Consider the following 14,554-nt stretch of genomic DNA (forward strand, 5'->3'; position numbering starts at 1 on the left):
GAGATAATACAAAGGGGGAAAAGCTTTCACACATTCACATTTTCATACCTGGCAGTGCTTCAGTAGCCTGTAGTCACTGAGCAGCGTCACCACAGGTATCACATTGACGTCATTGTCTCCCAGTTGTAGAAATGCCATAAACCTTCGACTACGCCAAGCTTTCAAAAGCAAAAGCACATTTGCATTGATGGGAGAGTCAAGCTGTTTTTGTTTTTTTCATTCAAAACAGCTTAGTGTTTTAAGGGAATACAAGGTTTATTGAAGTCGGATAAATGAGTTTGCTTCTCTAAATGTAATACCCAATACCAAATATGGTGCATATTTTTCATATTTTCTAAAAAGTATGGGTCCTAGGTTTTCCATCTGAGTACTAATGGTATGTGTGTACATTTATTTTTTTGTCCTGCAGGATACTACACACACGTCTCCACACTGGCTGATGTCCAAGAAAATGTTATGGAGTACCTCCATGTACTGAGCAGGCCAATGGTCATCAACCATGATCATGACATAATCTGGACTGAGGCCTATATGGACACTGTGGTCAGTCTGATTCTCCAGTTAATAGTGTGCTTTCTGGGAAACACACAGTATAATCTTGCATCAGAATTATCTGGCATACGTAATCAAAATGTCTCGTTTAGGACATCTGTGCTATTTCTTTTTTGAGGGCAACAGAGATCAACATTTGAATGCATCCTCTCTCTTCATAAAAAACATTTAAAGCCATTCTATCATCTCTGTGCCTCTCTTTCTGTTGTGCTGAAACATTCAAAGCCCATCCCGGACTCCAATTCAATCTCCTAGCAACCACACAGAACACCATAGCAACAATGTAGCCACTCCTAAGTTGTGCTCTAGCAACTCCTACAAAATAGCTTGGCAACCACGTAGCACTGGCCAGCAGAAAAAACCTAGGTAATGACCTGAAAACCCATTGTAACCACTGTGACAACCCTATCACCCAATAACCTACCTTTGAACACCAGACATTAAAATCACCATAACAACCATCCAGCAACCTCTCTAGCAAATCACTAGAACACAGAGAAAGTATTTAGCATCCAATGTTGGTAAATTACATAAATTACTCATTTTTATACTTAAATTAACAGAGAGCATATTCCTCCAGCACCAACCCCTACCTCCTGCCCCTGCAAAAAGATAGATACAACCCTCCATTTAAATAATAGTAAGACAGCATAGAAATTAACAAAGCATTTATTGCAATGCTACTATTGGATTTGAATCCCTTATTGTATTTGTTACGGAACACATTAAGATACAATAATCTACTCATTTATTAGTCCCACAGTGGGGAAATGTACAGTGTTAAAAGAGGCAAAAAGGAACAAATTATTGTAACCCCTTACTGTACTTCGTTACACTTTTAGCAGCACTACACACAGACAACTAGCGTGTTGCTACACACTAGAAAGGATCCACCACAAGGCAGATTTTTGTCAAGCTGAAATGCTTAAAAATAATTCAACTATTTACTTGTCTGGTGCATTTGTAGCTACCCGCCCTTGCCGGCTTTGGATTGCCTGCAACAACAAGGGTAAAATAGTGTTGAAATAATATCCTAAAGGTCAAGAGTTTGCTTTGTGATTTGAAAGTTGCTCGGCTGAATCCTTGGTTCTTCCACAAAATGTTGCACCCCCTAAAAAGACAAAAAGTGCATTGATGGAGGGTCTCTAAGGATCAAAGTATATATGAATATTGCAGACAAAATGGTAAAATAATGTCTTGCCGGCTTTTTTGTTTGTTTCCTCCTTTATTTCAGTATTTGTTTTCATCTATACCATATATATCTTTTCACTGCCATTTCATGCTGGTTGTCCTTTCCTCCCTCTTCACACAAAAAGACCATAAAAGAGGTAATCATACTTAGAGCTTTAATTCTACTTAGCTTAACTTGGATTGTATAAGCAATATAAAATATAGTATAGTATCTGTAATGTCTTGCCTAGCCTTTTATTTACAGTAAACAGCTAACCATGTCTAGTGGTCTCGATTAGTTCGTGTCTAGTTAGCTAACGTAGCTAGTAACAATAGTTAGCTTAGCTTAGTCATAGTTAGTTTTTCACCTGAAACCTGAAGGATAACTGTTTGACATTAGCTTTCATTTTCATTAGCATTTTTATTTTTCTGAAACTTGGCTTCACTACTTTACTTATTTTAAATGGGCCTTTAAAAAAAGTACTTCAGTGAACATTTATTAGCTTCGCTGTGCATTTCCTTGTTAAGACATTTGCTTAGACATTATCGTCATCCAATCCATCTCTCTCCTTTTTTCATTACTAGCTAACTAATTTAGCTTGTCAACAAAAACAAAACAATGCAGAGTAACATAAAGACATTGTGGCTGTTCCTGTGTATGTGTGTACCACAGCTGTTCAACAGTGACGCTCAAAGCCTGCTCCTGATGACCTCCGTAGCCATGCCTGTGTTCAGCAAGAAAAAGGAGACTGTAAGTATTCATTTTTAATAATCATTAATACCATTAGCTTCACCTGAAATTGTGCATTTTAAACCTGCCCTGTATTTCCTGCAGTTGTCTCATGGTATTCTGCTGGGGGTGGTAGGAACTGATGTGGCCTTGAAAGAACTGATGAGATTAGCTCCAAGATACAAGGTAAACCATCCCCAATTATATACTGCACACTTACTGTGATTCTCTGATACTTTGATATTTATTACATGTCAATGATCTGTGTCGGTGCTCTATAGTGTAGTGTGTTGTGTCCTTATCTCTTTCTGTCTCTTTAGCTGGGTGTCCATGGTTACGCCTACCTCATCACCAACAATGGCTACATTCTGTCTCACCCTGATCTACGACCTCTGGTACAGACAAAGATCGTATTGTACAATTAATTATTGCAGTTGAGAAACTGCTGAAACTTTATAACCCTGCTGGACAGGTGTATTGCAATTAACCAAGCATAATGGGATGGGCTCGTTTTGACCTGTTTTGTGCTTTTGTGTATGTGTTTGTGTGTATGTGTATGTGTATGTGTGTTGTGTGTGTGTGTGTGTGTGTGTGTGTGTGTGTGTGTGTGTGTGTGTGTGTGTGTGTGTGTGTGTGTGTGTGTGTGTGTGTGTGTGTGTGTGTGTGTGTGTGTGTGTGTTTGTGACAGTATAAAGAGGGGAAGAGGCTAAAGCCGAAACCCAACTATAACAGTGTTGATCTGGCGGAGGTGGAATGGGAAGACACAGAGGAAGCGGTGAGTAACACACACTCATACAAATTTCTATATTTTCCAATTATCTGTTCTCACCTTCCTGTATGCCAGCATGAGTTGTGTTGTACAGGATCTATAGCATGGTGTGATGAAAGTAGTGAAGTTGTAAGTATGCGATGAATATGTTTCAGCTGAGGACAGCCATGGTTAAAGGAGAAACTGGAGCGTTGTCTTTAGACGTGAGAACTTCAGTTGATAAAGGAGTGAGTACTTCTGTTGATTCCTGTGGGGTTTTATTGACTTTTCTTATACTAACCAAGTTTTGTTTTCCTCTAAAGTTTCCATTTGTGTTTTTTGTCTTTTAAGTACAAAGCTGTCTTTCTTTCTCTCTGTGTTCGCTGTCATTTTCTTTTTACAAACGCTCTCCCACTTTCTTTCCCTCACAGAGGAGAGTGATGTTCCTGAAGAATGATTACTTCTACACCATCATCAATGAGACCCCATTCAGGTTTGTCTGATCGCTTTCAACTTAACAGGATAACTCAAAGGGTCAGGTTTTAAAATAGCCACTATATCCAACAAAGCAACACCGGTCTTCCTCTATGAAATAATTATTAGCACAAACATAGACCAAGACATTTGCTCAAAGTAGCAACAAATGCTTATCTTAGGAAATATCATGCTTATTATGAGCATGATTCATCCTGCTAATAACAAATAACCTCTTTATGTTTGACAGTCTTGGTATTGTGCTGACTAGAGGATACGGCAGGTACATCTTCAGTGGAAACGTCTCTGTTGAGGAGGGTAAGTCTTTCCTAAGGCTACATTTACGTACATTACAGGACTAAATGCTCTTTTTCACAGATCTGATCTTTCTGCCTCAGCTTTCCAAAAAAACGTCTTAGACATGTAGCAACCATAGCAACAGGACGTAAGGTCCACCTTCACTCTCCGCAGTAAAGCAAGGTGAAATTAGCAGGCTAGCCAAGTGTAACATGAAAGTATGGTGAAATTAGCTAAATAGTTAGCTAGCTAGATTAGCCAAAAAAATATATTTTTATCCGCATAGCATCCAATCAGAAGGACGCATCAAGCCAATGAGTACTAGCCAATCACAGCACAGTACGGTGCTACTAGGCGCCTGCTCAGTGAAGCATGATGTGGAAAAACACACAATTCTGATATGACCAATTTTTGTGTCCACATTACACTGAGAATGTCAGAGCTGTGTAACATGGTTACCATGCTTTTCTCTCTTGTGTCTGTTTTGCTTCAGGTCTCCATGACTTATTGGCTCCAGACCTGACCATAGCCAGTGAATGGTGAGTACTGTATGACAAGAAAAACACACAATAGATGTTATAAAAGTACCAGTGTAAGTGGTTGTAGCTCATCTCATCTCATCTCATCTTCATCCGCTTATCCGGGGTCGGGTCGCGGGGGCAGCAGCTTTAGCAGGGGACCCCAAACTTCCCTTTCCCGGGCCACATTAACCAGCTCTAACTGGGGGATCCCGAGGCGTTCCCAGGCCAGTGTGGAGATATAATCTCTCCACCTAGTCCTGGGTCTTCCCCGAGGCCTCCTCCCAGCTGGACGTGCCTGGAACACCTCCCTAGGGAGGCGCCCAGGGGGCATCCTTACTAGATGCCCGAACCACCTCAACTGGCTCCTTTCAACGCTAAGGAGCAGCGGCTCTACTCCGAGTTCCTCACGGATGGCTGAACTTCTCACCCTATCTCTAAGAGAGACTCCAGCCACCCTCCTGAGAAAACCCATTTCGGCCGCTTGTACTCGCGACCTCGTTCTTTCGGTCATGACCCAACTTTCATGACCATAGGTGAGGGTAGGAACGAAGATTGACCGGTAGATCGAGAGCTTTGTCTTCCGGCTCAGCTCTCTTTTCGTCACAACGGTGCGGTAGAGCGACTGCAATACCGCCCCCGCTGCTCCGATTCTCCGGCCAAACTCACGCTCCATCGTCCCCTCACTCGTGAACATGATCCCGAGGTACTTGAACTCCTTCACTTGGGGTAAGGACTCATTCCCTACCTGGAGTAAGCAATCCAAGAAAATATGAATACATTACATTTTTGTAATGTACTTGTGTGTTTGTGTTTGTGTTTGTGTTTGCATTTGCGCTTGTAGGACCTACTGTGAGACAGACATTGACCCAGCGCACCGTAAGCTGAGCCAGCTGCAGGCTGTCGTGGGATACCTCACTGGAAAAGAACCAGATCTGGAGTGTAAGAGGGCACTTTTATTTCAGCATCTTTTAATTTGAAATAAAAATGAAAATATATTCTAAAAGATACTGAGGGCCAGCGGAGTGTAGCTTAAACCGGACTAATATGCTCTCTCTTCTAGTTTTGGTTAAAAGTCTAGCAGCACACTGCTAAATACATTAAACATTTCAGTTGACTGTCTTGGAAGACCAAAGAAAAGTTATAATTAGATTATTTGTCTGCATGTAAACTGCATTCTTCATTCTTGTGACATTTGAAACTGTTGGCTTCATTGAATGCTCAATATTCATTATTTTCTGTCTTCCTATTCCTTTGTTTTTATGCCTCAGTCAATTTTTTTATCAGTAGTATATATATAGATTTGTTTGTTTTTTTCTCTTGACAGGTGATGTGCAGTTGTTGCAACAAACTCTATTTGATGCTGTGGTCACGGCTCCTATGGAAGCCTACTGGACCGCTCTCATGCTCAACACATCCGGGTGAATATTAACACACACACATTCCCACGTAAATGTTTAATGAAGACATAGACTCATTACAAATATTTGCTCCCCTACTGCTCCACCTCCCTCTTTTTTGTCTCATTTTCTCTCTCTCTCTGCGTTTCAGTATGGACGATGGGGTAGAAACAGCATTCTTAGGGACCCGTTCAGGCCTGATGAGATTCCAGAGATATGCTGGTATTGAGAAAAGAGTTGCAAAGTGAGTAAGAAAATCACACTTTTGTATACTAAAAATCATCACATTAGGTTAGCGTTACCATTATGTCCATGACCAAAATGTTTAAAACATGGGTCAAATAACACTGTTAATGTGAGAGTGATAGTAATTTAAAGGGCTATATTGAAGATGAAATTACAGTAAGGTGAGTTTGCCCCCTGGTGGTCAATAAAAGAGCATTCTATTACATTATCTCTTTTCTCTCCTCAACTATCCCCTAAATATTTCTGTTGTTCTCTTTATACTACCCTCGCCTTTCCCTTTCTTTCTCTTTTCTCTCCTCCCTTCTTTTCTTTTGTCATCATAATTAGGCGTTTTTCTTTAAGATTATTTTTATCTCTCCCCAGGTCTTTCCTGACCTCCACAGACAAGGAAAATATGTTCACATTGGATCATTTCCCAGTGTGGTACCGTAGAGCATCCGAGTACCCAGCTGGACAGTTTCTGTACTACACGCCCAGACAAGAGACTAGAGGTAGAGGAGAAACCTTTACTAAAAACACAAAGACACACACACACACTCACACACAGACACACACACACACACACACACACACACACACACACACACACACACACACACACACACACACACACACACACACACACACACACACACACACACACACGCACGCACACTCACACACACACACTCACACACACAGAAAACACTTTCTGTGCTTTTATATTTCCAATTTTCTCAGCTGTGTTCAGCAGCAGGTTGAGCCAGATATTTCTCAGTGACATCCTCATTTCTCTGTAAACAGCAGAGTACAAATGCTTCTTTCTGTTTACTTTTTTGTACGTCTATATAGGTTGTATCCAGCACAGGTTTGGAAAGTTTAAAAAATATTAGCCCATAAAGTATCCGTTTATTCCTGATGGATGCGGTTTATTCTTCCCCTTAGTTCCTATTCAGGGTATTTTGCTGGAACAGCTTCACAGTGACGAAGTTAACAGCTACTGTCGTCCTATTTATCATCACATCATGCTAACACTTTACTCCATCTGTATACGCAGTCTAGGAATATAAATGTCATTACAAAGGATGGGATTTGAGCCTGCCCTCTCTGCCTCTAGACTTAATTTTCTTATTTAGCTCTGCAAGAATTCAATTTATTTCTAAAGTGCTTTTAAAAATGACATTTGCCCCTAAGTGCCACAGCAGCCACAAAAAACAGGAATTTGAATGTTATCTGCACTAACTAGCACAGACTTTAATGTAATTGTGTTGAAATACAGCATATTCAAAGAATATGATGCTGATAATACTGCACTTCCTACAGGATGTGTGTATATATCCACTTCCTCATTTAATTAAAGGTTCAAATTAAATGTAGGTTGATGAGTGTTTTTTACGACCAAAAATGTACACATTACAACAACAAATGACTACAAAGAGACGAAACGACTATTAACAAACCGAAATTACTAAAATTACTTAATCTGCCCATGTTAAGTTGGCTATAAATGTGTCATGATACATTGACATAATGAAGCATTTTATCATACCTCAATCATATTACACCTCGGCATTAAAGTACAAAATGTACAAAAAAATGTCTTGAATATGCTTTAGGTTGATGTTAGATTTAGTTTGTTGTGTGCAGATATATTCAGGGACTATGAGGCTGACTATAGTGCCACCTTGAGTGCAGAGGAGGTGGAGCTCCAAGCAGAGGAGAGAAAACAAAGGGAGGCGGAAGAGGAGGAGGAGGGTAGAGGAAAACTTTTATTTGAACTTGGCATGCTTCCTCTTTTTATTCATCCTTGCTCTGATTTTCCTCACCCCTAATTTCAAAGCATGACAAGTGCGGTGGTGCTTTCTTCGCTGTTTTCTTTTCTCTCTCTCTCTCATTTGCTTGCTCGCTCACTCGTTCACACATGCACTACTTGGCCCTCTGTTACAAGTGTATTAGTGTATTACGCTCATAGAAGATGAATGCATGACTTTATTAAATATTACCTACTGAGTCCAACTCAATCTTTCACCCACATATTTCCAAACACCTTTTGGTATATATGTTCCAACACTTGAGCTGTCACTATCACAGTAACAGTTCACCGTCATTCATTATGTGAGAGAATAAATATTTTTAGGAACATTGTCCTTTTTCAGCTCCTGTGCATGCATATGCTCATGCATGTGTCCATATTTGGATGTAATATTTGGGGATGTGCATGGTTCTACATGCATGTATTGACAAATTTCTGGAAATCCTTGCTAATTGTATGTGTGTTGCTCTACCAGCAGGGAGGATAGTGATCTCTACCACTGCTGTCACTGTTAATGTTGGCAAGAAAACTGCCATCGCTGGAGGTAGGATGACAATTTTTGTTAAGATACACACTCTCTTTTTCCATCTTTTACACACATCTGATTTCTCTCTTTCTTACTCCTTTTTAATCTCACCCATTCCTCGACATGCACTTGCAATTGTCTCTCTTTCTGAAGTTTCCTTTTCTCTTTCAAAGTCTCTCTCTTTCTTTCTTCTCCCTGCCTGTCGTTTCTTGCGGTTTCAGTGGTAAAATTGACTTGCTGGTTTGTAGGTGATTACATTTGAACTCCCTGGTAGCATCACTTTCAGCCTTTTGGTATTGATTGTGCTGATCTGTCAGTGGATGTGCTGATGAAGATGTGCTGTGGAATTCAGGCCAAGACTTACTTGCATTTTTGGCCAGGCTTCTGTTTTTTGGAAACAGATAACACAAATAGTTTAGCTTGTTTCATTCATAGTTTGGTATTAACTTAAACCAGTACTGTTTTTCTCACTGGAACTAGCTCTAAAAAAGATACAAAAGAGGATTTTGTGTGAAATTTTATCAGGATAAACATTTTAGACAGAGATTGAGATTATACTGCAACTTGACCTATACTATGGATTTTGAGGCCAATTATGATAGCAGTACTTGGGAATGATAAAAAGCAGATGGCAAGATACTGTCTGATAATCGATTTATGATGAAGATGTGTAAATAATATTATTTTACACTTAAAACTTTAATACACTTTGTTTTCTTCTCTTACAATCACCAACTTCGGTTTGGTTGAAATAAATCCTTTATTCTGTGAGTAAGATGTTAAAATGTACTGGCTCTAAATGCAGTTTTCTCCACTGTCTGTCGTTCTTCAGGGGCCTTAAATTAGCAAAATAAAATGATAACATTGGTCCAAAAAATCACCCCCAAAAACTACAACTGGCAATGTACTCAGCCATCACCAACAGGCAATATGTTCGTTCTTTGGCCCAATCCTACTCTCCCCCAAAATTATGTGTTTTTGAACATTAAGCATGTAAACATGGGGAGAGAGAGGACAACATGCAGCAAAGGACCACGGGTCGGAGTCAAACCCAGGCTGCTGCGGCAAGGACTCAGACTTTGTACAGAGTATATGGGGCACACAATCTACCGGTTGAGCCACCATTGTGAAGCTTTTGATCATATCAGCAGAGTTTTCCAAATGATAATGACATTTTAACTTTTAAGCCAGCATGGGCACTATGTCCTGAGAATACACTGATAAAATGGATATTTGAACAGCTATAATTCAATTGGGCAAACTCTATCTGCTGCACAAATCATGATGTGATTGAAAGCAGCAGCTATTTTTTAGATATTTGCCACATGTATACAAACACATCAATGTCAAGTGACCTGCTGATGTACCTGATATACTTGGAGAGTACTGCACTATACAAGTTGTGTCTGGTTTCTTCACAGGCTCCTGATGATAATGTATGTAGTTAAAGACGAAAACAGTTTGACTTATAGTCAATAGTCTCTGGCTTTGATTAATTTGCTTCCTGGTGTGTGTGTGTGTGTGTGTGTGTGTGTGTGTGTGTGTGTGTGTGTGTGTGTGTGTGTGTGTGTGTGTGTGTGTGTGTGTGTGTGTGTGTGTGTGTGTGTGTGTGTGTGTGTGTGTGTGTGTGTGTGTGTGTGTGTGTGTGTGCGTGCGTGCGTGCGTGCGTGCGCGCGCGTGCTTGTGTTTGTTTTGTTCTGGTAAACAAATCTATGACTGACACACTCCCCAACCATTTGAGTGAGGCGAGACTCTCTGGAGGTGCCCCTCCTCACAGCATGTTTGTGTGTGTGAATCCAGGTCTGATTATATACCTGCAGGCATTTGGTGTCTCATTATGCTGCCAGAAAAACACTCCATACACACTCAAATACGCTTACACACAAATGTGCTTCTCTGTATTTCCAGCTTTTGTAGAGATCATCTCAGGTGTGGAAATTGTGTTATATTTGGAAATGGAAAGTAAGCGGGAGCAGGCAGAAATGAGAAAGAGTTCAAAATAGATGTGTTTCTCTTTCTCACTGCCTCTCATTCTCTCTGTTTTTCTCTTTTTTCCAATCACTTTGCTTCATTTGTTGACTCTCTACCTGTTTGGAAGTATGTCAAATCCAGAGCTCTGCTGTGGCCTACTGTACCTACTGTAATTTTACATTAACATAGATCGGAAATATCTTAAAACAGCATTTACATTAAGAGGTAAGAGGTTTTAGAGATTGTTATAATTCACTGCTGCTTCACCGGATGTCGAGTGAGCAGCTTTTCTACCAGCTGATTCCCTTCAACAGAAACACAGAGGGAAAGGCTTTATCAATGTTTTATAGACTTGCTCTCTCTGACTTTCTTTAACACTCTCACACAAAGATACACACTCACATACACACTACTCATTGTGTTTCACCCCTCCTTACCCTGTTAAACCCTCACATACAGTACAACTCTTCTCTTAGCTGCTCTCTTTTCCCAAGATGTCAGACCTGTCTGCCTGTCCTTGCCCTCTCTCTCTCTCTCTCTCTCTCTCTCTCTCTCTCTCTCTCCCTCTCTCTCTCTCTCTCTCTTTCTCTCTGTCCCTTGTTACTTTCTTTTCCCTGACTTGTCATTTTTCCACTTATTCACTCACTCCCTCTCTCTTTACATCTGTTTCTTCCTGCATCTGTGTAGGCAAGGGTCACGTTTACCTTTTGAACACAAGGGAATATTCAAAAGGTGCCTTGACATGCGGTGCACGCACACATGCTATACTTCTCCCACCTTTGGCATCGCCTCTATACTTGTATGAGTGTGTATTACCTATGCCTCGAACACATTTACATGTATGCACTGTAAAATCAGAAAAAAACATGTTAATACTGTACAAAAACACAATACAACAAACTTTCTAAACAGCTCTGTTACATGTAAATTTGGAAACTGTCAAAACAGTACAGTTGCTTCATTTTCATTATCTTGCATGGGGACACGTCAGTAGCATCATTCAGTTAAAATATGACTTCCTGGCTATCTACACTGCCATGTTGCAGGTTTGCACACATGTCTGCATCAAATATTAGTATTTTGTAGATTAAATCATCAAACATTTACTTTATGAGGAACACAGGTGATGCGTTTCTCTTAAATGCAAATTCTAATTAATATTTGCATGCTATAAGTGGCTTAATAGGCTGTGGTTCCATCTCTGACCACTGAGTGTCAGTGTTTGTCTAAACTGAATCTGGTCAGTCGCCCCCACCCACCCACCCCCAACGTCTCATTGCATTTTTGGTTGAGCTTTCAAGCTGATTTGATGGCAGATTTAATTCCTCCTGCTCTGATGAAGGCCAAGGATTTGGTATTTCAGAGGCTGATCCAAAGTCAGTCAACAGTGACTACAAAAACACTATGTTTATACTCCTCTAAGGCTCAGCAATAGATTAGTATATCTCTGTGGCAGAAGTGACAGGCTGCACGTAAACATAATACGCTTCTATTGACAGAGGAGCAGACTGGGAGAAAGAGAGGAAGAAACAGAGATAAGTAGGTAAATAAAAAAGAGACACATACACAGAGAGAGAGCAGGGAAATGAAGAAGCACAGAGAGAGATATTTGACACGGAAAGGGCGGAGAGGATGCGGGGACTAAGGATAAAAATGAAGGAGAAAAGGAGGTAGTGAAAAAAAGGACACAATAGGCCAGACAGAGCAAAGAATAAAGAGGGCAGAGATGAGAGAAAAGAAGGTGAAAAGACTAAAAAAATGGATGGGAAAAGAGGCGACAGAAAGATAAATGGAGACAAGATAAGTGAGAGAAGGAGAGAGAAGATGAGAAATAGAGAAAGGTGAGAAGAGATAGAGGGCAGAGGACAGAGAAAATGAGATAAGATACAGTATACGGAGGAGCTGTTGTCTGACTGATTTATGCTCTCATTTGTCCCTATGTATTTACTTCACCTCACAGCTTCTGCCTATTTCCCCCAACATCATATTTTATATCTTTCTTTCACCCAAAATGTAATTTGTACACTGAAAATCATATCCTCCCCTCTGGATGAAATATACCCAAGATCTGTTCTGTAAATATATTTTTATCCACAAATTCTTACTTAATGCCTACTTTATTTTGTGCCCTTGATCATTTTTGAAAGAATCTGTAGTTGCTGTAGCCTTTCAAAGCTTGTCAGTGGTCTGGATGTTAATTTGACATAAGTGTGATATGATTTTATTGAAATCAATGCTTATTAACCAGGAAATGCTTCATCATCACAATCATGTCATCATTGTCATAAACACAATCATCATAATTACACAACACACCATGGATCTCTGGGCAATGTACGTAGTCTTTGAGGCCCTCAAGTCATCATGGCTGCTGCAGTTTTACGTAACAAACTATAATTTATTATTCTTTACACATACAGGCTATAGGAACAGGTTTAAGCTAGCTAAGATACTTAGCTACCAACAACACAAGACCTGCAGACCAGGAGGTGAGAGGACAATGTTTCTAGATTCACAGACAGAGTTTAGCCATTGCTTTTTCTTTTGTTTCCAGTTACTGCCCCAGAGCCCCTGTGAAGTTCATGGCTATATTTTCACTTGTCATTGAAATCCCCTTTAAATATCACTTTACTACATTTTCCTGAAGATGCAAATGATTCATTTAAATCTATATCGAAATTATTGTTACCTGGTCATATTCTATGCCATATACCATCTCTTTACATTAGTGAGGTGTCCATTGTTGCTGAAGTGCATCCAGACTTAATTTGCAATGCAGGATCACCATCTCAGTCTCTAACAAATAATTTTATATGCAACTATTCTGCGCATCATTGGTGAGTAAGAAGTAGTGTAATGTTTATAAATGCTGCAAAATGTAAGGGTGTGGAGTAGTATGACGATTAATCTAATCTACGTATTAGTCTCTCGAGGGAAAAATAATCAGCAACTACTTTAATGGTTAAAGTCATTTTTCATATACCCTCTCAAGCATGTCAATCTCCTGCTTTTCTCTGTTTTAGATCAAACTGAAGTGAATTTCTTTGGGTTTAAGACTGACAAAGAATAAATTGAGAAAGACATCACCTTTGAGACTTTAAGAAACACAGATTTATTATTTTAACATTATTTTCATTTTCATTAAAATACTCTGGATATGAGTGTTTTATTATTTAACCAGGACCATAACTTTTAAGTAACCCTTTTTTCCACTTATTTTAGTTGACATATCGTAACAACAGCTAAACCATATATTCCTTGGATAGCAGAGATCCAATGTTTGTCTTGTAGCTGCAGAGGTTCTGTCTGATGTCTTGACTACAATGTAGGCTGCATGTTTATCAATAGTTGCATAATGAAAAGTTATTTGAGGGAGACAGAGTTAGTCCTATAGCACTACATGAAAAAAGCTGATTTAAGACAATAAGACTACCTGTCGCCTACGTGACTACATGCTAAATAACATTACCCTGATAAATTTAAGATGAGGCAGCACTATGGAGACGTTTTCAATCTCAACGGCCAAACTCTTTCTATGCCTTTTGCAGAAACTTTACCAACTACTGAACACAAATAAATGAACAACAATAAATAAACAAACATTACAGAGATATTAAAACCTGAAACAAAACATATAGGTCATTAACACAACAAAAGACATACATCATGAATTGCTACAGAAAACCATATACAGTTAAGTCAAAAAACGTGGGGGGATTGCTGGGCCAACACACCAAATAAGGGTCTAATATAATAAAATGTATCTGCACATACCCAGGTATAAGATAACACACAATTATAGGTTTATTTCCAGCCAATTTAAATTGAGAGAGAACAATAGTTTTACTGTAGGGGAGCAATATGCAATGAAAGTCAGATTTTTGAGACATAAAATGTGAACGTTTACATAAATATTTCAGGGCATGAATGAGGATATTAAGGAAAACACCATTTGAAACAGAGAAACTATTGTAATAAGTGACAATCACTTCATTTATAATAGAAGGACTCTTTGGTGGTGACAGAATTTTCATGTTATCGTGAAACGACTTCCATTGCATGTTGCTGACTTTTGAGGAAAAACATGAGAACAACAATATGGAAATGGGGGTGGATCAAAGGAAAGGAAG

General features: G+C 39.4%; 1 protein-coding gene across 1 annotated transcript in view; it reads left to right on the forward strand.

The window, feature by feature from the left end:
- cacna2d4a (calcium channel, voltage-dependent, alpha 2/delta subunit 4a) overlaps window positions 1-14,554 on the forward strand; it is a gene marked incomplete at both ends in the record, with an annotated part of 85,358 nt that overhangs the window by 14,622 nt on the left and 56,182 nt on the right. Inside the window, 14 exons of the mRNA XM_083935593.1 lie at window positions 410-543; window positions 2,396-2,473; window positions 2,558-2,638; window positions 2,773-2,847; window positions 3,141-3,227; window positions 3,377-3,448; window positions 3,632-3,693; window positions 3,925-3,992; window positions 4,465-4,510; window positions 5,334-5,431; window positions 5,817-5,910; window positions 6,041-6,133; window positions 6,499-6,626; window positions 8,403-8,471. Of these exons, the coding sequence (XP_083791719.1) occupies window positions 410-543; window positions 2,396-2,473; window positions 2,558-2,638; window positions 2,773-2,847; window positions 3,141-3,227; window positions 3,377-3,448; window positions 3,632-3,693; window positions 3,925-3,992; window positions 4,465-4,510; window positions 5,334-5,431; window positions 5,817-5,910; window positions 6,041-6,133; window positions 6,499-6,626; window positions 8,403-8,471 (1,185 nt within the window). The remainder of the gene's footprint in view (window positions 1-409; window positions 544-2,395; window positions 2,474-2,557; window positions 2,639-2,772; window positions 2,848-3,140; window positions 3,228-3,376; window positions 3,449-3,631; window positions 3,694-3,924; window positions 3,993-4,464; window positions 4,511-5,333; window positions 5,432-5,816; window positions 5,911-6,040; window positions 6,134-6,498; window positions 6,627-8,402; window positions 8,472-14,554) is intronic.

Source organism: Echiichthys vipera (genome assembly GCF_963691815.1).
Source record: "Echiichthys vipera genome assembly, chromosome: 20".
Lineage (NCBI taxonomy): Eukaryota > Metazoa > Chordata > Actinopteri > Perciformes > Trachinidae > Echiichthys > Echiichthys vipera.